Raw genomic sequence first — 25,466 nt, forward strand, 5'->3', positions numbered from 1 at the left:
AGTCAGAAAGATCAACATCAGAGTGGTATTGCTGGTTATCTGTTGTTCTTAATCACTGCAGGTGGAAATACGTTTTCATGTTCTGATGGAACAGCAGCTGATGGAACAGCAGATGAGGTGTCCACTAACCATGGCCTGTTATCAACACAGGAGGATTGTGAGTTCAACGTGTATCAAAGACATTCATTTATGCTTCAATTGATAGTAGTTTGATATGAGGGTACCCATACACTTTCAATACAGTACACTCAAGTTGATTCTCAATGAAGATCTTTATTCCAACAAACTCACTCTATCTTCCCAAACCACTGTTGTCCATGGTATGTTGTTGATAGGCTCAGTGTAGTCTTGGAGAACCTATTCTGTGATTGCTGCTTACCAAGCTTTTTTGATTGTACACTATGCATGAAGGCACATGCTGTGACGGTGGTTGGTTTTATATTTAGTTTAGAGTCGAGAGTGGTGTGTGTTGCATGTGTGTATATGTATTTGCTTGTATGAGTACTTCCACTGCTCTGTGTGTATTTTTGGTTTTACCATCCTTGTAGGGACCAGAGGTCCTCACAAGGATAGTAAAACAAGGAAAATTGCCTTAGGGGTTAGGGCTCGCACAAATCACACCAAATGTGGACCCAGTGTTCATCTCCCTATCATTCAGCGCACTGTGTTTTCATTAGATTCTACTTGTAAAATTGGTGCTCACTCGGTTTCGCAAGTTATGTTCAGAGGTGCTAACGCTATTATGTGTCTGAGCCCTTAAGGTTAGGAGTTAGGGTTAGGGGTTTGCGATTAGGGTTAAGGTTAAGGTTAGATTTAGGGTTAGGGGAAAATAGGATTTTGAATAGAAATCAATTGCTTGGTCCCCACAAGGATAGTAGAAAAAAACATGTTTTTGAATGTGTGTGTGTGTGTGTGTGTGCGCGCATGTGAGCGCGTGCACACAAGTGTATGTGTGTGTGGCGTGTGAATGCACAAGTGGGCGTGAGAGGTTGTGTGTGTTCACACTCTCTCATTAGTGGTGGAAAAAGTACCCAACCGTCATACTTGAGTAAAAGTAAAGACACCTTTAATAGAAAATGACTCAAGTAAAAGTGAATGTCACCCAGATTTAAAATACACTTAAGTATCAAAAGCAAAAGTAAAAGTATTAATCATTTCAAATTCCTTATATTAATTTACGTAAAGCCAGGGGCAGACTCCAACATTCAGACATAATTTACAAACGAAGCATGTGTGTTTAGTGAGTCTTCCAAATCAGAGGTGGTAGGGATGACCAGGGATGTTTGGTTGATAAGTGTGTGAATTTGACTATTTTCCAGACCTCAAAATGCAACAAGTACCTGAGCGCCAAGTCTAGGTCCAAAAGGCTCCTTAATAGCTTCGGCCCCAAGCCGTAAGACTGCTGAACAATTCAGCAAATGGCCACCCGGACTATTTGCATTGACCCCCCCCACCCTTTTTTTTACACTGCTGATACTCACTGTATATTATCTATTCATAGTCACTTTACCCCATCTACATGTACGAATGACCTCGACATACCTGCACCCCGGCACATTGACTCGGTACCGGTACCCCTGTATATAGCCTCATTGTTATTTTATTGTGTTACTTTTTTAATTTTTTACTTTAGTTTATTTAGTAAATATTATATTTTCTTTACTGCATTGTTGGTTAAGCACTTGTAAGTTAGCATTTCACGGTAAGGTCTACCTGCACCTGTTGTGTTCGGCGCATGTGACAAATAAAATTAGATTTTAAGTACTTTCGGGTGTCAATGAAAATGTATGGAGTAAACAGTATAATATTTTAAGGAATGTAGTGAAGTAAAAGGTGTCAAAAATAGAAATAGTCGAGTACAGAAACCCCCCCCCAAAAAACATTGAAAGTATTTTTACAACACTGGCTCTCATCACGCACGTGCCTCAGATTCCTGTCAAGCAGAGGGGGGGGGGGGGTAAACTGTGCCCCCCTGTCCCATTCAGTCACTTTCCTAGTCAGACAGGCAGAGAGAGTGAGAGGAGAGAAAGAGGTGAGAGGAGAGAGACACTACTGCATTAAAACACACACTATAGGCTAGGCTAATCCTTCTCTGCCATCTTGTCTTTCTCTGCCTTCTCCATTCACAGGCAGATCCAGGACCATGGCACATCATGAAGCACCCCATAAAGACCCCAGAAAGATGGGCATCGGCCGCTCCATCGCCGTGCTGACCTCCGGAGGCGATGCCCAGGGTGAGTGGGACGGTCGAGGGCAGGGGGGGTTCCAGGGGACTGGTAGGGGGAAGCTACAGCTCCAAGGGCATGGGAAATATGAGGGAGGACAGACAGCCCAGAGGCTTGTTGGTAATCTGCAGGTGGCTGAGTCGGGCCAGAGTAATATCAGTATTTGGGAACAGTTCCCATTCGCATGTAGCAGCAGAAAACTGTGAGACGTTTTACTTCAAGTCAACAATTCCCATAATTCACGCTCAGAGCTCTCAGAGGCTCTCATGGAATTTGGAGTAGGAAAACAATAGAATATAGGGAGTTAAATTAAGAAGTGATTTGTAAATATAATTTGTGCTGTTCAAAGTCATGGCTGTACTTCAGGGGGATGCATAGACTGACTGTACTACAGAAATGCATTGATTTTTGTTCAAAGTGAAGTGTGTCACAGCACATATGTACTGTATCAACTAATAGAAAGCATGCCTCTTATTCTTGTGGATTTGAAGTCCAACTGACAGGGTGGTTCAGTCACACTTACAGTCCCACAGTTTGCCACACCCACTACTAAATAAACTGTAATGATTGTAGAATGAGGAGTTCTGATATTAAAATGATATGTTGTCACTCTGTTGAACATATGAGATGTATTACATGTATGACATGGCACGTAAAGAGCCCTCCTCTTGGTTGTCACCAAGATATCTTATCACATGGAAAGGGCAACGTGAAATCTTCCATCCAAGGTTTCCAGGGTCACCGGCGCATTCACACTTGTTCACTACTCCCCACAAATTAAAAATCATTGGATTGGTGTAGGCATGGCTAGAGGGAGTTTCCATAAACCAGTCATTTTGTTTTAAATCAATCAATGGAAGAGAACAAGTACACACTTCGGGAGAAAGGAAAGATTATTAGGACATCCCAGAAGCCTTCCCCCTGACCTTTAGCTGGATGATAAATACCTCCCCTTGGAACTTTGGGATGTCTGCCGCTGACCACATATGACCATATGTCAGGGAGCTGTCTGTCTGTCTGAACTTTACATCATTATGGAGCTGGGTGGCTCGTGTCGGCTAGACGTTAATCCAAGGTTCTCTCTCTCTTTCTGTTGTTTATTCTATTTCTAAACACCCTGGCTGCTCTGTTCTTTAAATATTCACCCGTATCTTTATCTTTCCTCTATTTCCCTCTCAATCTCTCAGTGTCTGTTGGAGGGGGGTAATTTTAGAGGGGTGACCTTTCTGTCATATGACATAGAGAGGTGGAGGAGGAGGAATAGTGAAGTGTGCCACCCTATCCCTCCTCTATCATCTCCCTCCTTTTCCACCTATTTTTTTACTCCATGCATGTTGAAAGGGGAGACACTCTTGCCACCTCAACAGACACACTATACACATGTGTTGCCCTTTAGACTGGAGCTGGTGTTTTGAGACAATGAGCTGGTGTATTGAGACAATCTGGTGTATTGAGACAATGAGCTGGTGTATTGAGACAATGAGCTGGTGAAATGCACCTCTCTCCCCTGTCCTGTCTGCCTTACTCTCCCTGTCTGTCCTGTCTGCCTTGTCTGCCCTGTCTCTCCTGTCTGCCTTACTCTCCCTGTCTGCCTTGTCTGCCCTGTCTCTCCTGTCTCTCCTGTCTGTCCTGTCTGCCTTACTCTCCCTGTCTGCCTTGTCTCTCCTGTCTGTCCTGTCTGCCTTACTCTCCCTGTCTGTCCTGTCTGCCCCGTCTCTCCTGTCTGTCCTGTCTGCCTTACTCTCCCTGTCTGCCTTACTCTCCCTGTCTGCCTTGTCTGCCCTGTCTCTCCTGTCTGTCCTGTCTGCCCTGTCTCTCCTGTCTGTCCTGTCTGCCTTACTCTCCCTGTCTGCCTTACTCTCCCTATCTGCCTTGTCTTCCCTGTCTCTCCTGTCTGTCCTGTCTGTCCTGTATGTCCTGTCTGCCCTGTCGCTCATGTCTGTCCTGTCTGCCTTACTCTCCCTGTCTGCCTTACTCTCCCTATCTGCCTTGTCTGCCCTGTCTCTCCTGTCTGTCCTGTCTGCCTTGTCTGCCCTGTCTCTCCTGTCTGTCCTGTCTGCCCTGTCTATCCTGTCTGTCCTGTCTGCCTTGTCTGCCCTGTCTCTCCTGTCTGCCTTACTCTCCCTGTCTGCCTTGTCTGTCCTGTCTGCCTTGTCTGGCCTGTCTGTCCTGTCTCTCCTGTCTGCCTTACTCTCCCTGTCTGCCTTGTCTGTCCTGCCAGTTCAGTGACACAGAGACATAGGCAGTTACATTCCAACTACATGCCCAGGAGAGCTTAAAAGTGCATTGTCATTCCAATTGTGTGAATGTGATAGGAGAACTCTTCAGTGTTCCACTATGCTATGGTTCCTCTCAGCCATATATGACGATCAGGGGCCCAAGTTATTCCTGACCATGTGAACTCACAGTCAAGCCCTACACGGGCATGCATTTTAAGCCTGAACCCTACCCTCTTGACCCTAGTACATGATTATCATCATGATCGGGTACATGTACATGCTTATTTGATGTTCAGTAAAATCACAAAAATTTGACAAGTCTGTTAAGAATGAAGTGATAGAATAAAGAGATACCAGCTGTTATGAGGGTTTAACCTTGTCTGGGGTCCTGAACTGTTATTTAGCCCATTTAGCTTCCATATAAACCAGTCACTCTGGTACTAATGTGGCTGGCCCCTGGTGTTTCCTATATACACTGAACAAAAATAGAAACAGAACATGTAAAGTGAGCTGAAATAAAAAAATCCCATAATGTTGTGCACAAATTTGTACACATCCCTGTTGGTGAGCATTTCTCCTTTGCAAAGATAATCCATCCATCTGACAGGTGTGGCACATCTAGAAGCTGATTAACATCATGATCATTACACAGGTGCAACTTGTGCTGGGGACAATGACAGGCCACTCTAAAATGTGCAGTTTAGTCACACAACACAATGCCACAGATCTCTTGAGGGAGCATGCAAGTGGCATGCTGACTGCAGGAATGTCCATCAGAGCTGTTGCCAAATAACTCAATGTTCATTTCTCTACCATAAGCTGTTTTAGAGAATTTGGTAGTACGTCGAACTGGCCACACAACCACAGACCACGTGTATGGCGTTGTGTGGGCGATGATTTTCTAATGTCAACGTTGTGAACTGAGTGCCCCATGTTGGGGTTACAGTATGGTATGGACAGGCATTAGCCAGGGACAATGAATACAATTGCATTTTATCAATGGCAATTTGAATGCACAGAGATACTGTACCATGACAAGATCCTGAGGCCCAATGATCTGTACACAATTCCTGGAAGCTGAAAATGTCCCAATTCTTCTATGGCCCGCATACTCACCAGACATGTCACCCATTGAACATGGTTGGGATGCTCTGGAGTGACGTATACAACAGTGTATTCCAGTTCCCGCCAATATCCAGCAACATCGCACAGTCATTGAAGAGGAAAGGGACAACATTCCACAGGCCACAATCAACAGCCTGATCAATTATATGCAAAGCAGACGTGTCACGCTGCATGAGGCAAATGGTGGTCACACCAGAAACTGACTGGTTTTCTGATTCATGCCCCTACCTTTATTGTAACGTAACTTTGACCAACATATGCATATCTGTATTCCCAGTCATGTGAAGTCCATAGATTAGAATTTATTTCAATTGACCAATTTTCTGTAACTCAGTAAAATCTTTGAAATTGTTGCATGTTACGTTTATATTTTTGTTCAGTATATTTATGCATATGTCAAATTTGTAGCACACAGCATGAAAGCTTAATCACAATGTGTTGTGCGTCATAGTTCAAAACCACCTGTGCAGGTGGGACTGTGTCAGTGATGTTTAAACAACCATTCTGTGCTACAGGTATGAATGCTGCTGTGAGGGCCACAGTCAGAATGGGCATCTACACTGGGGCCAAGGTCTACTTCGTTCATGAGGTTAGTACCTGACTTGTATCCACCCCATCTCATCTACTATTTCATGTTACCCATACTCTATTATTGTCTATTGTTAAAGGTCCAATGCAACCTCACTGTGACTGTTTTCAATTAAAATTGTGAAAATAAACAAAAATAACTTTTTAGCAAAGAGCAATTTCTCAAGCAAGAATTTTGCTGGGACTGTCTGGGAGTGGTCTGAGTGGGGAGGGGAAAACTGAAAACTAGCTGTTATTGGCAGAAAGTTTTGGACCTCTCTTTCTTATTGGTCTATTAACTAATTAACCACCTGGTGATTCCACCGCAACAGCCTGAAATTTCAGGCAGTCTTCACAAAAAGCTCATACAATAAAAGTACATTATCATAATTTTCACAATTTCACATTATTATTGCAACCTCGTAGTGTGGAAAATGAAATATAGAGTACCAGTCAAAAGTTTGGACACACATACTCATTCAAAGGTTTTTCTTTATTTGTACTATTTCCTACATTGTATAATAATAGTGAAGACAGCAACACTGTGAAATACCACATATGGAATCATGTAGTTACCAAAAAAGTGTTAAATGAAAATATATTTTATATTTGAGATTCTTCAAAGTTGCCACCCTTTGCCTTGATGACAGCTTTGCACACTCTTGGCATTCTCTCAACCAGCTTCATGAGTCACCTGGAATGTCACCTGGAATGCATTTCAATTAACAGGTGTGCCTTGTTAAAAGTTAATTGGTGGATATTCTTTCCTTCATAATGCATTTGAGCTGATCAGTTGTGTTGTGACAAGGTAGGGGTGGTATACAGAAGATAGCCCCAAGTCCATATTATAGCAATAACAGCTCAAATAAGCAAAGAGAAATGTCAGACCATCATTACTTAAATACATGATGGTCAGTCAATCTGGAAAATGTCAAGTTTCTTCAAGTGCAGTCGCAAAAACCATCAAGCGCTATGATGAAACTGGCTGTTATGAGGACCGCCACAGGAAAGGAAGACCCAGAGTTTTCTCTGCTGCAGAGGATAAGTTCATTAGAGTTAACAGCCTCAGAAATCATCCATTAACTACACCTCAGATTGCAGCCCAAATAAATGCTTCACAGAGTTAAATTAACAAACACATCTCAACATCAACTGTTCAGAGGAGACTGCGTGAATCAGGCCTCCATGGTCAAATTGCTGCAAAGAAACCCCTACTAAAGGACACCAAGAAGAAGAACAGACCTGCTTGGGACAAGAAACATGAGCAATGGACATTAGACAGGTGGAAATCTGCCCTTTGGTCTCATGAGTCCAGATTTGAGATTTTTGCATCCAACCACCATGTCTTTGTGAGACGCAGAGTAGGTGACCAGATGATCTCCGCATGTGTGGTTCCCACCGTGAAGCATAAAGGAGGACGTGTGATGGTGTAGGGGTGCTTTGCTGGTGACACTGTCAATGATTTATTTAGAATTCAAGGCACACTTAACCAGCATGGCTACCACAGCATTCTACAGCGATCAATCTGGTTTGCGCTTAGTGGGACGATCCCATCTGGTTTGCGCTTAGTGGGACGATGACCCAACACACCTCCAGACTCTGTAAGGGCTGTTTGACCAAGAAGGAGAGTGATGGAGTGCTGCATCAGATGACCTGACCTCCACAATCACCCGACCTCAACCCAATTGAGATGTTTTCTGATGAGTTGGACCACAGAGTGAAGGGAAAGCAGCCAACAAGTGCTTAGCATATGTGGGAACTCCTTCAAGACTGTTGGAAAAGCATTCCAGGTGACTACCTCATGAAGCTGATTGAGAGAATGCCAAGAGTATGCAATCATCAAGGCAAAAGGTGGCTACTTTGAAGAATCTATAATATAAAATATATTTTGATTTGTTTAACACTTTTTTGGCTACTACATGATTCGTTGTGTGCTATTTCATATTTTTGATGTAGAAAATTGTAGAAAATTTGTAAAAATAAAGAAAGATCCTTGAATGAATAGATGTGTCCAAACCTTTGACTGGTACTGTATATAAAACACTGGAAAATCCCATTTTGACTGCACTGGGCCTTTAAATAATACAGATTACAATGGGGGTACTTCAACCTGCGCCTCAAACTCCACAGCACTGCAGGATTTACTACTCCATGGTACTTAATTGACTGAGTAATGTTATTGCCCAGAGATTCCATCTACCTGGTGTCTCAAGTTTCAATCAATCCCTGATGAGAGGGAATAGGATGTAAACCAGCAGTGCTAAGGACCCCAAGAACTGGATTTGAGAAAGGGCGATGTTACTTTCAATTTTCCATGCCCGTTACCTTAACGTAAAGGTCTGTCAGATAAGCCACCTCAGTTACCCTGGGTTTCACCTTAGATACTCCCACGACTGCGAGTGACAGGTTTGTGTCTTCGTCTCCAGGGTTACCAGGGTCTGGTGGATGGAGGTGACAACATCAAACTTGCCACCTGGGAGAGTGTGTCTATGATGCTGCATCTGGTGAGCACACATATTGTATACAGTATACACACACACTCACCCACACAAAATCACATGTATAGACAAAAAGCATGCTTGCACACACTCACACACATTCACCACATGCATTCATAGACACACGTGTATATAGACACACAGACACTCCCAAAAACATGCAAGCACATGCATGACGCACACACACACACACACACACACACACACACACACACACACACACACACACACACACACACACACACACACACACACACACACACACACACACACACACACACACACACACACACACACACACACACACACACACACACACACACACACACACACACACACACACTCACTCTCCAATTACCTCCACCCTCACACTGTCTTGAGCTCTCCTTAGTTCCTAACCAAATGTAACCTTTCAGTGAAGGACGTGGAATCTGTCCTCTGTAACTCAAGCTGGTCCTAGACCAGTGACCCTCTGGCCTGTAGGAACTAATCAAATGTCAAGAGTTCACTGGATTTAATGGGCTTCAGAAGGAGAGGTTGGGGTTTCATCTTCCTCCTTTCCTTTCTCTCTCTCCATTCTCTCTCTCTCTCTCTCTTCTCTCTCTCTCTCTCTCACTCTCTCTCGCTCTCCCTCTCTTTTTGTGGTGTTTGTAGTGTAGAGGATGGCTCATTAAAGTAAGACAAAAAGTATCTCCCTCTCTCTCACACATACACACACTATATTCATAACCACAATCTCTCTCATCCCCCTCTATAACCCACATCCTTTCCTTCTCTACTTCCTCCTCCATCTCTCCCTCTTTTTTAGCCCAACTGAATGTGTTCTGTTGGCAGACTATGTGGGTTCTGTTTGTGTCATTCACTGATCCCGCCCCGTCTACTGTCTCTTCTCAGGGTGGAACTGTGATTGGCAGTGCCCGCTGTATGGACTTCAAAGAGAAGTGGGGACGTCTGAAGGCCGCCTGCAACTTGGTCAAACTGGGCATCACCAATCTGTGTGTGATCGGCGGCGATGGCAGCTTGACTGGTGCTAACCAGTTCCGTACAGAGTGGAGCGAGCTGCTGGCTGACCTGACAAAAGGGGGTGAGATACCTGGGTCACCAAAAATACTACATAACCCAGCAACCTTCACTCAAAAGCACCCAACTACTATAAAATTTAATGTAACCCACTACTACAACCAGTCACGTTTTAGATTATCAAATTTCAAATCAAATTGATTTATATAGCCCTCTTAGATCAGCTGATATCTCAGTGCTGTGCAGAAATCCAGCCCAAAACCCCAAACAGCAAGCAATGCAGGTGTAGATGCACGGTGGCTAGGAAAATCTCCCTGGAAAGGCCAAAACCTAGGAAGGAACCTAGAGAGGAACCAGGCTATGAGGGGTGGCCAGTCGTCTTCTGGCTGTGCCGGGTGGAGATTATGACAGAACATGTCCAAGATGTTCAAATTATCATAAATGACCAGCATGGTCAAGTAATAATAATAACAGTAGTTGTCGAGGGTGCAACAGGTCAGCACCTCAGGAGTAAATTCCATAGCCGCAGGCAGAACAGTTGAAACTGGAGCAGCAGCACGGCCAGGTGGATTGGGGACAGCAAGGAGTTATCATGCCAGGTAGTCCTGAGTCCTAGTTCTTTATATTTTCTGGGTCAAGGTTTGGCTTTTTCAAGAGAGGCTTTATTACTGCCACTTTTAGTGAGTTTGGTACACATCCGGTGGATAATCCTAAAAGGAGGGGATTAGGTTATCATTCCTTATGATCTAAAAGCCTAAACTGATCCATATGTGGCTCCTTATAGTGTACTTTAATGCCTCCTTGTGGACCCAAGTAATTTTTCCAAAGTGACTTACAGTAGTGCTTGCATTTATTTTCAAATGGGTGGCCCCAGCTGGCATCAAGCCCACGACCTGGGTGTTGCAAAGGCTATGTTCTACCAACTGAGCCACACAGGCTGTAGTGTATTAAATGTGAGAGTTGTCTTCTAGTTTGTGTGTCTACCACCAGGGAAGATCTCAGCGGAGGAGGCTAATCGTTCTTCTCATCTCAACATCGTGGGCATGGTGGGCTCTATCGACAACGACTTCTGTGGCACTGACATGACCATCGGCACCGACTCCGCCCTGCACCGCATCATAGAGGTGGTTGACGCCATCACGACTACTGCACAGAGGTACACACATAACACACACACACACACACCAATATTAAGGCATTTGTGAACATGAGTAAATCTCTTTCACTTTTTTCTGTTGACAGTCACCAGAGGACCTTTATCCTGGAGGTGATGGGCAGACACTGCGGGTGCGTGCCTGACTGTGTGTGTGTGTGTGTGTGTGTGTGTGTGTGTGTGTGTGTGTGTGTGTGTGTGTGTGTGTGTGTGTGTGTGTGTGTGTGTGTGTGTGTGTGTGTGTGTGTGTGTGTGTGTGTGTGTGTGTGTGTGTGTGTGTGTGTGTGTGTGTGTGTGTGTGTGTGTGTGTGTGTGTGTGTGTGTGTGTGTGTGTGTGTGTGTGTGTGTGCCTATGTACGTGCCTGTGCGTGCCTGTGTGTGTGCGTGCCTGTGTGTGTATTAACATTAATCTCTGGCTCCACAGCTACCTGGCCCTGGTGACTGCTCTGGCCTGTGGTGCTGACTGGGTGTTCATCCCAGAAATGCCCCCAGAGGAAAACTGGGAGGAACATTTGTGCAAAAGATTGATTGCGGTACCACACCTCCTGTCCTTCTCCCTCTATCCCTCTATTCGTCTATCCCTCAATCCTTTCTCCACGTCTTCTGATTGAGCATCTCTTTGACCCTCTCTCTTCCCCATATACTAACACACAAAACAACGGTCTCTCTCCGTCTCTCTCTCAGCAAAGGGGGCGTGGTTCTCGTCTGAACATCATCATTCTGGCAGAAGGAGCCCAGGACCGTAACCAGAAACCCATCACCTGTGACCAAGTCAAAAATGTGAGATATGACATCCCCCAGTCAGTAGAAACTGGCCCTAACCTCTGAAACAGGCTGAGATGGCGGTGATGAAGAGGGCTCGTGTATTGCTAGTTCCTGCTCTACTCTTCTTTTTTATGACCCAATTTTTTAATTATTACTTTGCTTGCTATACTTATGCAAAAACATTAATTCTATTCTACCGAGCCACTTACTTTGTTTGTATTCTTTTATGATTTATTATTGTTGTTGCATTGTCCAGAAGGAACCTGCAAGTAAGCATTTCGTTGGATACCATGTTCATTCCGTATATACAGTATGACTAATAAAACTTGAAACGTGGCCCAAATGGCATTTTATTCCCAATATAGAGAATGGGATGCAGGCACAGATCCCCTAATGGTTAAGGTTATAACGGGCTAGCGTAATGTGATCTGACAGAGGACTGATGCTGTAATCTCTCTGTGTCACTCTATACAGCTGGTATCCAAGAAACTTGGCTTCGACACCCGTTCCACAATCCTGGGACACGTACAGAGAGGTGGCACCCCCTCTGCTTTTGACAGAATCCTGGTAATCCATCTGTCTGTCACCACTTTTTGTCTGTCAATCAGTCTGTCTCTGCCTGTATTATTTTCACTCTGTAATCTAATCTAGCCAACGTCTACCGAATAGTCTCACAACCCGGTCGCATTCACAGGTAGTATCACATTTTCATTTCATTTCATTACAGTACAACGGTTTGATTTGTTTGATCGTAGCTAGCTACATAGCTAGCTACATAGCCGTCTTTGTATCAAAGATAATTGTGTAGTCTAGAGCGATTTTCTAGGTTAGCTAGCCAGCTATTGTCGTTCTTTTAACGCAACGTAACCTAAACAACACTACTAGCTAGCCAGCTAGCCCCCGAATAGCAGCACTGCAGAAACTACTACACTCAACGGAACGACTTGATTAGTGTAGTGTCAACAACGCACCCACTGCCAGCTAGCCTACTTCAGCAGTACTGTATCATTTTAATCATTTTAGTCAATAAGATTCTTGCTACGTAAGCTTAACTTTCTGAACATTCGAGACGTGTAGTCCACTTGTCATTCCAATCTCCTTTGCATTAGCGTAGCCTCTTCTGTAGCCTGTCAACTATGTGTCTGTCTATCCCTGTTCTGTCCTCTCTGCACAGACCATACAAACGCTCCACACCGCGTGGCCGAGGCCACCCTAATCTGGTGGTCCCAGCGCGCACGACCCACGTGGAGTTCCAGGTCTCCGGTAGCCTCTGGAACTGCCGATCTGCGGTCAACAAGGCAGAGTTCATCTCAGCCTATGCCTCCCTCCAGTCCCTCGACTTCTTGGCACTGACGGAAACATGGATCACCACAGACAACACTGCTACTCCTACTGCTCTCTCTTCGTCCGCCCACGTGTTCTCGCACACCCCGAGAGCTTCTGGTCAGCGGGGTGGTGGCACCGGGATCCTCATCTCTCCCAAGTGGTCATTCTCTCTTTCTCCCCTTACCCATCTGTCTATCGCCTCCTTTGAATTTCATGCTGTCACAGTTACCAGCCCTTTCAAGCTTAACATCCTTATCATTTATCGCCCTCCAGGTTCCCTCGGAGAGTTCATCAATGAGCTTGATGCCTTGATAAGCTCCTTTCCTGAGGACGGCTCACCTCTCACAGTTCTGGGCGACTTTAACCTCCCCACGTTTACCTTTGACTCATTCCTCTCTGCCTCCTTCTTTCCACTCCTCTCCTCTTTTGACCTCACCCTCTCACCTTCCCCCCTACTCACAAGGCAGGCAATACGCTCGACCTCATCTTTACTAGATGCTGTTCTTCCACTAACCTCATTGCAACTCCCCTCCAAGTCTCCGACCACTACCTTGTATCCTTTTCAATCTCGCTCTCATCCAACACCTCCCACACTGCCCCTACTCGGATGGTATCGCGCCGTCCCAACCTTCGCTCTCTCTCCCCCGCTACTCTCTCCTCTTCCATCCTATCATCTCTTCCCTCTGCTCAAACCTTCTCCAACCTATCTCCTGATTCTGCCTCCTCAACCCTCCTCTCCTCCCTCTCTGCATCCTTTGACTCTCTATGTCCCCTATCCTCCAGGCCGGCTCGGTCCTCCCCTCCCGCTCCGTGGCTCGATGACTCATTGCGAGCTCACAGAACAGGGCTCCGGGCAGCCGAGCGGAAATGGAGGAAAACTCGCCTCCCTGCGGACCTGGCATCCTTTCACTCCCTCCTCTCTACATTTTCCTCCTCTGTCTCTGCAGCTAAAGCCACTTTCTACCACTCTAAATTCCAAGCATCTGCCTCTAACCCTAGGAAGCTCTTTGCCACCTTCTCCTCCCTCCTGAATCCTCCTCCCCCCCCTCCTCCCTCTCTGCAGATGACTTCGTCAACCATTTTGAAAAGAAGGTCGACGACATCCGATCCTCGTTTGCTAAGTCAAACGACACCGCTGGTTCTGCTCACACTGCCCTACCCTGTGCTCTGACCTCTTTCTCCCCTCTCTCTCCAGATGAAATCTTGCGTCTTGTGACGGCCGGCCGCCCAACAACCTGCCCGCTTGACCCTATCCCCTCCTCTCTTCTCCAGACTATTTCCGGAGACCTTCTCCCTTACCTCACCTCGCTCATCAACTCATCCCTGACCGCTGGCTACGTCCTTTCCGTCTTCAAGAGAGCGAGAGTTGCACCCCTTCTGAAAAAACCTACACTCGATCCCTCCGATGTCAACAATTACAGACCAGTATCCCTTCTTTCTTTTCTCTCCAAAACTCTTGAACGTGCCGTCCTTGGCCAGCTCTCCCGCTATCTCTCTCTGAATGACCTTCTTGATCCAAATCAGTCAGGTTTCAAGACTAGTCATTCAACTGAGACTGCTCTCCTCTGTATCACGGAGGCGCTCCGCACTGCTAAAGCTAACTCTCTCTCCTCTGCTCTCATCCTTCTAGATCTATCGGCTGCCTTCGATACTGTGAACCATCAGATCCTCCTCTCCACCCTCTCCGAGTTGGGCATCTCCGGCGCGGCCCACGCTTGGATTGCGTCCTACCTGACAGGTCGCTCCTACCAGGTGGCGTGGCGAGAATCTGTCTCCTCACCACGCGCTCTCACCACTGGTGTCCCCCAGGGCTCTGTTCTAGGCCCTCTCCTATTCTCGCTATACACCAAGTCACTTGGCTCTGTCATAACCTCACATGGTCTCTTCTATCATTGCTATGCAGACGACACACAATTAATCTTCTCCTTTCCCCCTTCTGATGACCAGGTGGCGAATCGCATCTCTGCATGTCTGGCAGACATATCAGTGTGGATGATGGATCACCACCTCAAGCTGAACCTCGGCAAGACGGAGCTGCTCTTCCTCCCGGGGAAGGACTGCCCGTTCCATGATCTCGACATCACGGTTGACAACTCCATTGTGTCCTCCTCCCAGAGCGCTAAGAACCTTGGCGTGATCCTGGACAACACCCTGTCGTTCTCAACCAACATCAAGGCGGTGGCCCGTTCCTGTAGGTTCATGCTCTACAACATCCGCAGAGTACGACCCTGCCTCACACAGTAAGCGGTGCAGGTCCTAATCCAGGCACTTGTCATCTCCCGTCTGGATTACTGCAACTCGCTGTTGGCTGGGCTCCCTGCCTGTGCCATTAAACCCCTTCAACTCATCCAGAACGCCGCAGCCCGTCTGGTGTTCAACCTTCCCAAGTTCTCTCACGTCACCCCGCTCCTCCGTTCTCTCCACTGGCTTCCAGTTGAAGCTCGCATCCGCTACAAGACCATGGTGCTTGCCTACGGAGCTGTGAGGGGAACGGCACCTCAGTACCTCCAGGCTCTGATCAGGCCCTACACCCAAACAAGGGCACTGCGTTCATCCACCTCTGGCCTGCTCGCCTCCCTACCACTGAGGAAGTACAGCTCCCGCTCAGCCCAGTCAAAACTGTTCGCTGCTCTGACCCCCCAATGGTGGAACAAACTCCCTCACGACGCCAGGACAGCGGAGTCAATCACCACCTTCCGGAGACACCTGAAACCCCACCTCTTTAAGGAATACCTAGGATAGGTTAAGTAATCCCTCTCACCCCCCTTTAAGATTTAGATGCACTATTGTAAAGTGACTGTTCCACTGGATGTCATAAGGTGAATGCACCAATTTGTAAGTCGCTCTGGATAAGAGCGTCTGCTAAATGACTTAAATGTAAATGTAAATGTAATCTTTCTTGACCTTCAGGGTCATTATATAGTGCCTGCAATGTCCCTGTAATGATAATCAATCCTTTATTCACGAATTAATGAATTAATTCTCTCTCTCTCTCTTTCTGTCCCCCAGGGTAGCAGGATGGGTGTGGAGGCTGTGATGGCTCTGTTGGAGGCCACCCCAGAAACCCCAGCCTGTGTCGTCAGTCTCTCTGGGAACATGGCCGTCAGGCTGCCTCTCATGGAGTGTGTCCAAGTGGTGAGCTATACACCTACGCCACATCTAACTGTTATATTTCCTCTCTTATTGTTGATAATTCACCTTTATTATCTACAGAGAGTTCTATTTCCTATCTAACATTTTCATTCTCTCCTCGCTCCATTACCCCCTTCCTCCCTCTCTCTCTTTCTCTCAGACTAAAGATGTGACCGTAGCTATGACGGAGGGGAGATTTGAAGATGCTGTAAAGCTCAGGGGAAAGTGAGCCTTTTACTTGGCTTCTTTTATTCCTTTATTTGCGCTTCGAGATAAAAAACCGTTGGTCATTTTCTTTTCACTGTCTGTTTGTAGGAGCTTTCAGAATAACTGGGACACATACAAAATGCTGGCTCACGTGACCCCCCCAGAAATGAAGGTGAACAGCATTTCCTTTTTCTTGCTGTCTTGGTCACGTGTTTGGGCAACTGGTTGCACATTTGAAGGCGTTATAGGACTTTTTTCCCACAGTGTAGTTCTTCTAATCATGTTGCGCCCAAAATACATCCTCTCTCTCCTGTTCTCCCACTCTCAGAGCAACATCAACATTGCCATTATAAATGTGGGCGCCCCCTGTGCTGGGATGAATGCAGCAGTGCGTGCAGCTGTCAGGGTCGGTATCATCCAGGGACATCAGATGCTAGCTGTACTAGACGGCTTTGACGGCCTGGCTAACGGACAGGTGGGTCATTCCCCCTGAGGATTTCCTGTAGTGGACAACTTGTTCAAGCTGTTAGGAGTCACTGGGTGCATCCCAATAATATCTCCTATCTCTTGAAGGGTGCACTCCTTCACTACTTCCCACAAATCGTAGGGCCTGATTCCAATTTAGGAAATTATGTCTTTCTTACACACACCTTTCCTATGCACTTCTCAGTGAACGAGTGTAATGGGCTTTGCAGGCGTGGTTCCCTTGCACACGCTGAATACATTTCATTCAAGTGCTGAAATCCCTTCCACTTGCTGGCAAACAAATGTTATTTTTCAGTTTTCATTCAATAACATTTTCAGTACATTTATCTTAAGCCATCCCTTTCAATACGGTGTGCCTTTTAGTTATAATTTTGTCAACAGACTCACTAGAATATATGGAGAGAACGGGTTCAGAATATTAGGGCTCAATGAGAGAAAGCCATCTAAATATATGCAGATTCCTCTCCGTTTCAGCATCAATTGGTAGGGAAAAATGTTCGTAGATTACTTAGGGTTAGGAAAGTATTTATGAATCATAAAAAAACAGTTTTGCAGAGCTTTTACGCACAAAAGAATAGTGTACAATATTAGTGTCACGGCCTTCGAAAGAAGTGGACCAAAGTGCAGCGTGGTGAGCGTACATTTTCCTTTTTATTTAAAATGTCGCCAACAAAACAACAAATGAAGAAACAACCGTGAAGCTTACAAGGCTATAGTGCCACTAACAAAGATAACTTCCCACAAATAACAAAGGGAAAAAGGCTACCTAAGTATGATTCCCAATCAGAGACAACGAATGACAGCAGTCCCTGATTGAGAACCATACCCGGCCAAAACAAAGAAATACAAAAACATAGAAAATAGAACATAGAATGCCCACCCAAATCACACCATGACCAAACCAATATAGAGACATAAAAAGATCACTACGGTCAGGGCGTGACAATTAGGCTATACTCTCGTTTGTTGCCTGCGCTAACTAAGGAACTGTGTGATGGCACCGTCAAGTTTTGCGCCATGTGTCAGGTTCAAACTGTTACTGCTTGGTCTGTGCTCCGAACGAGTTAATTAGCCTACATGTCATGTTTATATTATCAACTGTTACTAATGATCCTTAGCAACAACCACACGGCAGTGACGGCGTTTACAGTGGAAGCAAATGAAGGTAAACCAAACAATGGAATTACATGTAATGATAATGTAGTCTATACCGACTGAAGAGAACTAACAGTAAATTAGCAGTGTAATATGTGTTGTTATTAGGCCTACTGACAGTCGATTCTGATACTGGCTAATATTCAACATGATAGGAATAGGAAGCAGAGAAAGTCAGAGGAGCCTATAATTAAGACAATCCAGAGTGCCCATTCCTCCAACTTAAAAGGCCGTACAATTAAAATTCTGCGTAATGGCACATCATTTCAACTTTACTGGGGGAAAGTTGATATGTTGATATGCTTTAGTTTGCTGCCATATGACTGGTTTCACATTTGTCTCCAGCCATTAGAAGGTCAAATATATCTATAACAAGTGTCATTTATATTTACAATTCCCTTATCCAAACAGATTACTCATTTACCCATCTATTTTCAATAGCTCTTATCAAGTTGTAAATGACAGAGCATGGAGAATTATGTTATTTATATTGTAAAAGATGAAGTAGATGCTTTTTCCACTTGGAACCGGTAGGTTCACTAGACCTTATTAATGGTTTTCTGGCACATAAAGGGGGTGGAATTATTAGGGAATTAAGTAAAGGTCAGAATATGGTGTGTCTGTACGCACACCTCCACCACATCTTCATATATTTGATCCCAACCAAAATGAATAGCAGGTGAATAGCACACTATTCTCATGCTTAAGTTCAAGCTCAGAAAAGGCATAGAGAGAAAAGTGCATAAAAAGGGAATTACATTCCACTCTTAACTCGGGTCAGAATCGGGGCCTTAAAGCATTGGATTGGTGGAGGCCTGGGCTAGTGGTGGTTTCCACCATTTTCTTATACTACGTAATCATTTCCTTTAAATTCAGTAAAGGGAAGTGAACAAGTGACATCCTCAGGAACATCAGTTCATTGCCAAGTTGTTGGACAGCTCAACACAAATGACACACACGCATGTGCACACGCACAAACATATCATACTCATCTCTCTTTCCCCTTCTCCAGATTGAGCCTATCATCTGGGCTCAAGTGGGTGGATGGACTGGGAAGGGAGGGTCCAATCTCGGTACCAAGAGGTGAGACATCTCCACAGAGCACACACACCACTATGTAGTGCCTCGAGGTCTTCCTGACCATGTGTCCTGTCCAGGAAAAGCTAAAAGTCACATGTTTAGGATGAACACAAGGCCCTAATTATAGGAATAGAATCTTCTGTTGACAGATTAACCAGATGGTCACATTTAACTCTCTGTTTCTCCTCTCTGGTGTGAAGACACCTGCCAGGTAAAAACATTGAGCAAATCAGCCTGAACATTACCAAGTTCAACATCCATTCTCTGATCATCATCGGAGGCTTTGAGGTGAGGATCAAGGGGTTGGATTAGAGAGAGTGTTATGTTGGTTCACTGGCCCACCGTCATGACACTTTATAGAATCGGTCCTTAAAGTATAAGTGTACAAATATTCTTGATTGAACATATTCATTAAGCATAAGCACTATAGTTGACAAACTATTAGTATCATGAATATTGTCATGTCTGTTGATGCCTAATCCAGATGTTGATGCCGTTGTCTCCTTGTCAGGCGTATCTGGGTGGTCTGGAGCTGGTGACAGCCAGGGAGATGTACGAGGAGCTGTGTATCCCCATGGTGGTCATTCCCGCCACCGTCTCTAACAATGTTCCTGGATCGGACTTCAGCATCGGAGCTGACACCGCCCTTAACACCATCACCATGGTCAGACATATCCTGATGCTTCGTCACTTTACCCTGCCTTTATGTGCATATCTAACTCAAATACTTCATACCTCTGCACATTGATCTGGTACTTATACTCCCGGTATATAGATTCATTCTGTGTATTTTATTCCTCTTGTGTTACAATGTATTTTATTTACTCTGCACCGTTGGGAAGGACTCCCAAAAAGCATTTCACGGTAAAGTCTACACCCATTTAATTCAGCGCATCTGACAAATAACATTTGATTTGACACACACACACATGATGTACCCCAGATACACACACGCAGGCAAACACACACACACACACACACACACACACACACACACACACACACACACACACACACACACACACACACACACACACACACACACACACACACACACACACACACACACACACACACACACACACACACACACACTGTACCCCAGATACTCACATGCAGACAAACTCACACAAACACACTGTACCCCATACACACAAAGGTTTAAATACACATATGACAATACCCAGACACACATCCCTCCTCATACTTGCCCCTCTCTCTTTCTCTTCTTTCCTCTGTCAGACTTGCGACAGGATAAAGCAGTCTGCTGCTGGCACTAAGAGGAGAGTGTTCATCATTGAAACCATGGGGGGATACTGCGGTTACTTAGCAACCATGGCTGGCTTGTCATCTGGGGCTGATGATGCCTACATCTATGAAGAGCCTTTCCATATCCGTGACCTAGAGGTCAGAGGCCATATTCAGAATAACACAGATGGATGGATAGATTATGTGGTATATTTCAGACATATCCCCAAAAATGGGGACCTTGGGCTGTTGAATCATGGTTTTACTGTTGTATTGTTTTATTGTAGCTGAACGTGGAGCATCTGATAGAAAAGATGAAGACCTCAGTGAAGAGAGGCCTCATTCTCAGGTGGGTGTGCTCTCCTCAAAAACACATCCTTGCCTGATATCTCTCAGACATTATCATTCTCTTGTTTCTCTTGTTACTACAACTAACAAATTATGGATTGTCTTATAATAATACCGCCCTCCTCCTGCCCACAGGAACTCTAATGCCAATGAGAACTACACCACACAGTTCCTCTACAACCTGTACTCAGAGGAGGGAAAGGGCACGTTCGACTGCAGGATGAATGTCTTAGGACACATGCAGCAGGTCTGATGGATTCTTCTAGCTGTTTCATGGACTCAACTCTAAACCTGTAGATAATATTTCTGAAGTAATATAAGGATTCCAGGTTTTTTTTAAATCATAAAGGGCCTTAGGTGGTGGGTGTGGCAGGGGGCGTGGCAGGGAGTCTGGCAGGGGGCGAGGCAGGGGGCGTGGCAGGGAGTGTGGCAGGGGGCGAGGCAGGGGGTGTGGCAGGGGGCATGGCAGGGAGTGTGGCAGGGGGTGTGGCAGGGGGCGCAGCAGGGAGTGAGGCAGAGGGCGTGGCAGGGGGTGAGGCAGGGGGGCGTGGCAGGGAGTGTGGCAGGGGGTACTGTTGGCCCTTGGTTGCATTTTAGAGATCAAAATATATACTGTTAAATTTATTTTTTAAATATTTTTATTATATTTTCCCTGACTGTCAATTTTTTATTTGGTGATTGTTAGTTCTTAAAGAACTAACAATCACCAAATATATATATATAGGTCCATTATCTTTTCCACATACTTTATATCTGGTTTTAGTTGTTTTAGTTAATACCGAAAGTGTTTTTCTCATCCCTAAAATGTTTTGTACACTGAGTTCCTAATATTGAGTTGCCTTTTGCCCTCAGAACAGCTTCCTTTCCTCTGGGATAGACTACACAAGGTGTTGAAAGCCTTCCACAGGGATGCTGGCCCATGTTGATTCCAGTGCTTTCCACAGTTATATCAAGTTGGCTGGATGTCCTTTGTTTGGTGGACCATTCTTGATACACACATACACTGTTGAGTGTGAAATCCCAGGCAACGTTGTAGTTCTTGACACACTCAAACTGGTTTGCCTGGCCCCTACTACCATACCCTGTTCAAAGGCACTTAAATCTCTTGTCTTGCCCATTCACTCTTTGGTGCTCTTTGGTGCATTCAACTGTGTCAAGGCTTAAAAAATCTTCTTTAACCTTTCTCCTCCCCTTCATCTACACTGATTGAAATTACATCAATAAGGGATCATAGCTTTCACCTGGATTCACCTGGTCAGTCTATGTCATGGAAAGAGCAGGTGTTCTTATGTTTTGTACACTCAGTGTATATATATATATATATATATATATATATATATATATATATATATATATATATATATATATATATATATATATATAATATTTTTCCCTGGAATCAATTTATATATATGCTCATATGGGAATACCTCTCTCTATCTCTCTCACAATCTATCTATCTTTCTCTCTCCCCCTCTCTCTCTTGCTCTCTTGCTCTCGCTCTCAATGTCTCTCTCTCTTTCTCTGTGTCTCACCTCCAGGGTGGAACCCCCAGCCCCTTTGACAGGAATTTTGGTACCAAGATGGGATCCAAGTCTGTCCTGTGGCTGACTAACAAGCTGAAGGAGTGCTACAGACATGGTGAGGATCATTGACACGCTGGACCAAATGTCTTCAAGCATATGGAATTGACTTAATTTCTTCGATCACCTCAATACTTTTTCCATCAAGAAGCACAATGTCTTCATAACTTGCTCCTCTGACTACTATTGTCCTGCCATGAGAGAGGAGCTGGATAAATCCCATACAAACAGGTCTCGGATCAGCCAGGCTACTGCCCTCCTATACTGATGCTGGCCCTCTTTGTGTCCCCAGGACGTATCTTTGCCAACATGCCAGACTCAGCCTGTGTGCTGGGCATGAAGAAGAGATCCCTGGTCTTCCAGCCCCTGGCTTCCCTCAAGGACGACACTGACTTTGAGTAAGTCCTAGTCATCCCTCTGTTTCCACACTTCCTTTCTCTCCTCCTTCTCCCGTCTGTTTATGACTATTCTTTATGCGTTCCACATTGAGTTCAATTGGGTTTTACTGACGACCAATGATAGTTAAGTTGAAAGTGCTGTTGTCTGGAAGTCTATGCCAATCCATTTAGAACCATCAAATGTTTCTTTGATCAGATTGCTCACAGAAAGCCAGTCCAGGTTCCTTCTAGCATTTCCCTTGTTTTTTTCCCTCTATTTCCTGTTTTCTTCCTCTGATCCCTTTGTCCTCCTCCTCACTCCCCTCTTCCACCACCCTGTCTTCTCTCTCCTCCCCCTCTTCTCCCTCACTCCACCCTTCCCTCCTCCCTCCATAGGCACCGTATCCCAAAGACAGAGTGGTGGCTGAGGCTAAGGCCCATCCTGAAAATCCTGGCCAAATATGACACTGTGGAAATGGACACCTCTGAGGTGGCTGCCATGGAGCACGTCATCAAGAAGACAGGCCTAGTCAAGGGGGGCAAAATGTAAACACACAAATAAACACACACATATAAACACAACCTCACATAAACACATACATACCGACCCTTGGTATTGCATCTTGGCCCACCCACTCCTATGAAGAGAAAGGGATGGTAACAGTCAACCATTCAGTCAACAGATGTGTGTATCATCTCAGTGTAGTCCTAGTGGTTATGAGGAAGAGACTGTACATACAGTTTGTTGTGTGGAGCTTTGAACTGTTCTACATCACAGAAGTCATTCTACACCATTCTGCAGAAACCCTGCAACAATACTGTGCAGATCTCTCAGTGGAGTCAGTCTAACACTTTTATCTCAAAGCCACAAAAACACTCTCAGTGTGCTGTTTCCTGTGTCTGGCTCATTGCTTTCTCCCCTATTTGTATGGCAGAACAGTTTACAAAATGAAGACTTCTTTCTTGCATTGAAACTGAACTAATTAATTAAACTCTGCTTCATTTCTGGAGGTTTTATTCGTTTTTTTTTGCTACACACATGACATGATAAAAGATCATGTCAAATTTACTATGTTTAATGAATATTGTATATTTAGTGATAAAATAGTAACAATGTATTGCATAGAAAATGTGACAAATTTTGTGTGGCTTTTTATCACAATAACTTACATAGTCTTTTATTAAATTATGCCTAATAGGCTGACTAAGTACAGCCAACCCAAATAATAAAATTCTTATGAATTTAGTAATTGAACAAATAAAAAATGTAAGGTATGAGTTCAAAAATGCTGAAAAGGCTAAATGTTCTTAGGCTGATTGGTAACAATGATGATGATGATGACTGACAGAAGAGATGAAGATCGTGGCACCTGCTAGTGCAAGGTCTCCTGGTTTCTATGAGTCATGAAGCTTAACCATTACCATTTCCCTCTTTACTCTTTCTCCTTCAGTTACAAATGTTATAAAGTATACCAAACGTGTGTGTACACAATATGATGACCTCTATCTAACTACAGGTAGTCTCCCAGCCAGTCAGAAAGGTTACACTAAGTAATCTGTAGTCTGTGGTTTGTGCTAGTCAATGTCTGCTCCTTTTCAAAGCCAGACAGGTCAACTTCCTTCCCAGAACATCTGCTGTGTGTGTATGTATGAGAGAGAGAGAGAGAGAGAGAAAGAGAGAGAGAGAGAGAGAGAGAGAGAGAGAGAGAGAGAGAGAAAGAGAGCATATATTGGATGAGGCCCATATATATGGGTCTGTAATGCCCAAAAGCCAAGTTCAAAGCAGGCCTTGAAATGTATGAGTGTAATGTATGTAAAGTAGGTGGATGAGCAGCTTTTTAAAAAACATTGGGTATAGTTGTGGATGAGTAAGAACACTGAACAAAAATATAAATGCAACATGCAACAATTTCAAAGATTTTACTGAGTTATATAAGGAAATCAGTCAATTTAAATAAGTAAATTAGACCCTAATCTATGGATTTCACATGACTGGGAATACAGATATGCAATTGTTTGGTCAAAGATACCTACAAAAAATGCAAGGGGGCCTCCCAAGTGGCACAGCATTCTAAGGCACTGCATCTCAGTGCTAGAGGTGTCACTACAGACCTGGGTTTGATCCCAGGCTGTATCACAATTGGCCCAGGGTTGTCTGGATTAGGGGATGGTTTGGCTGTGGGGTTTTACTTGGCTCATTGCGCACTAGCGACTCCTTGTGGCGGGCCGGGCGCCTGTAGGCTGACCTCGGTTGTCAGTTAAACAATGTTTCCTCTGACACATTGGTGCAGCTGGCTTCCGGGTTAAACAGGCGGATGTGAAGAAATTCGGTTTGGTGGGTCATGTTTCAGAGGATGGATGATTCGACCTTCACCTCCCAAGCCCGTTGAGGATTTTCAGCGATGATACAAGATCGACATTGGGGAGAATATACAACAACAACAAAAATATAATAAATAAAAATAAGTAGGGGTGTGGATCAGAAAACCAGTCAGTGTCTGGTGTGACCACCATTTGCCTCATGCAACACGACACTTCAAATCAAATCAAAGTTTATTTGTCACGTGCGCTGAGACCTTACAGTGAAATGCTTACTTACAGGCTCTAACCAATAGTGCAAAAAGGGTATTAGGTGAATAATAGGTAGGTAAAGAAATAAAACAACAGTAAAAAGACAGGCTATATACAGTAGTGCGGCTATAAAAGTAGTGAGGCTACATACAGACACTAGTTAGTCAGGCTGATTGAGGTAGTATGTACATGTAGATATGGTTAAAGTGACAATGCATATATGATAAACAGAGGGTAGCAGCAGTGTAAAAAGAAGGGTTGGTGGAGGAACACAATGCAAATAGTCCGGGTAGCCATTTGATTACCTGTTCAGGAGTCTTATGGCTTGGGGGTAAAAACTGTTGAGAAGCCTTTTTGTCCTAGACTTGTCACTCGGTACCG

At 44.7% G+C, this 25,466-nt stretch overlaps 1 protein-coding gene across 1 annotated transcript; it reads left to right on the top strand.

Moving 5' to 3' along the window:
* The first annotated feature begins 1,994 nt into the window (after positions 1-1,994).
* On the top strand, positions 1,995-23,524 carry LOC124031292 (ATP-dependent 6-phosphofructokinase, muscle type-like). The gene is made up of 23 exons (XM_046342364.1): positions 1,995-2,032; positions 2,130-2,234; positions 6,085-6,158; positions 8,563-8,640; positions 9,529-9,718; positions 10,645-10,810; positions 10,897-10,941; positions 11,232-11,340; positions 11,492-11,587; positions 12,047-12,139; positions 15,908-16,033; positions 16,191-16,255; positions 16,346-16,409; positions 16,566-16,712; positions 18,891-18,961; positions 19,159-19,246; positions 19,470-19,622; positions 20,201-20,365; positions 20,494-20,555; positions 20,690-20,801; positions 22,096-22,195; positions 22,430-22,535; positions 22,911-23,524. The coding sequence occupies exons 2-23, from the start codon at positions 2,144-2,146 to the stop codon at positions 23,062-23,064; spliced, it is 2,355 nt and encodes a 784-aa protein (XP_046198320.1). The 5' UTR covers positions 1,995-2,032; positions 2,130-2,143; the 3' UTR covers positions 23,065-23,524.
* Positions 23,525-25,466: the final 1,942 nt, after the last annotated feature.

This window comes from Oncorhynchus gorbuscha, linkage group LG03 (assembly GCF_021184085.1).
Source record: "Oncorhynchus gorbuscha isolate QuinsamMale2020 ecotype Even-year linkage group LG03, OgorEven_v1.0, whole genome shotgun sequence".
NCBI classification, from domain to species: Eukaryota; Metazoa; Chordata; class Actinopteri; order Salmoniformes; family Salmonidae; genus Oncorhynchus; species Oncorhynchus gorbuscha.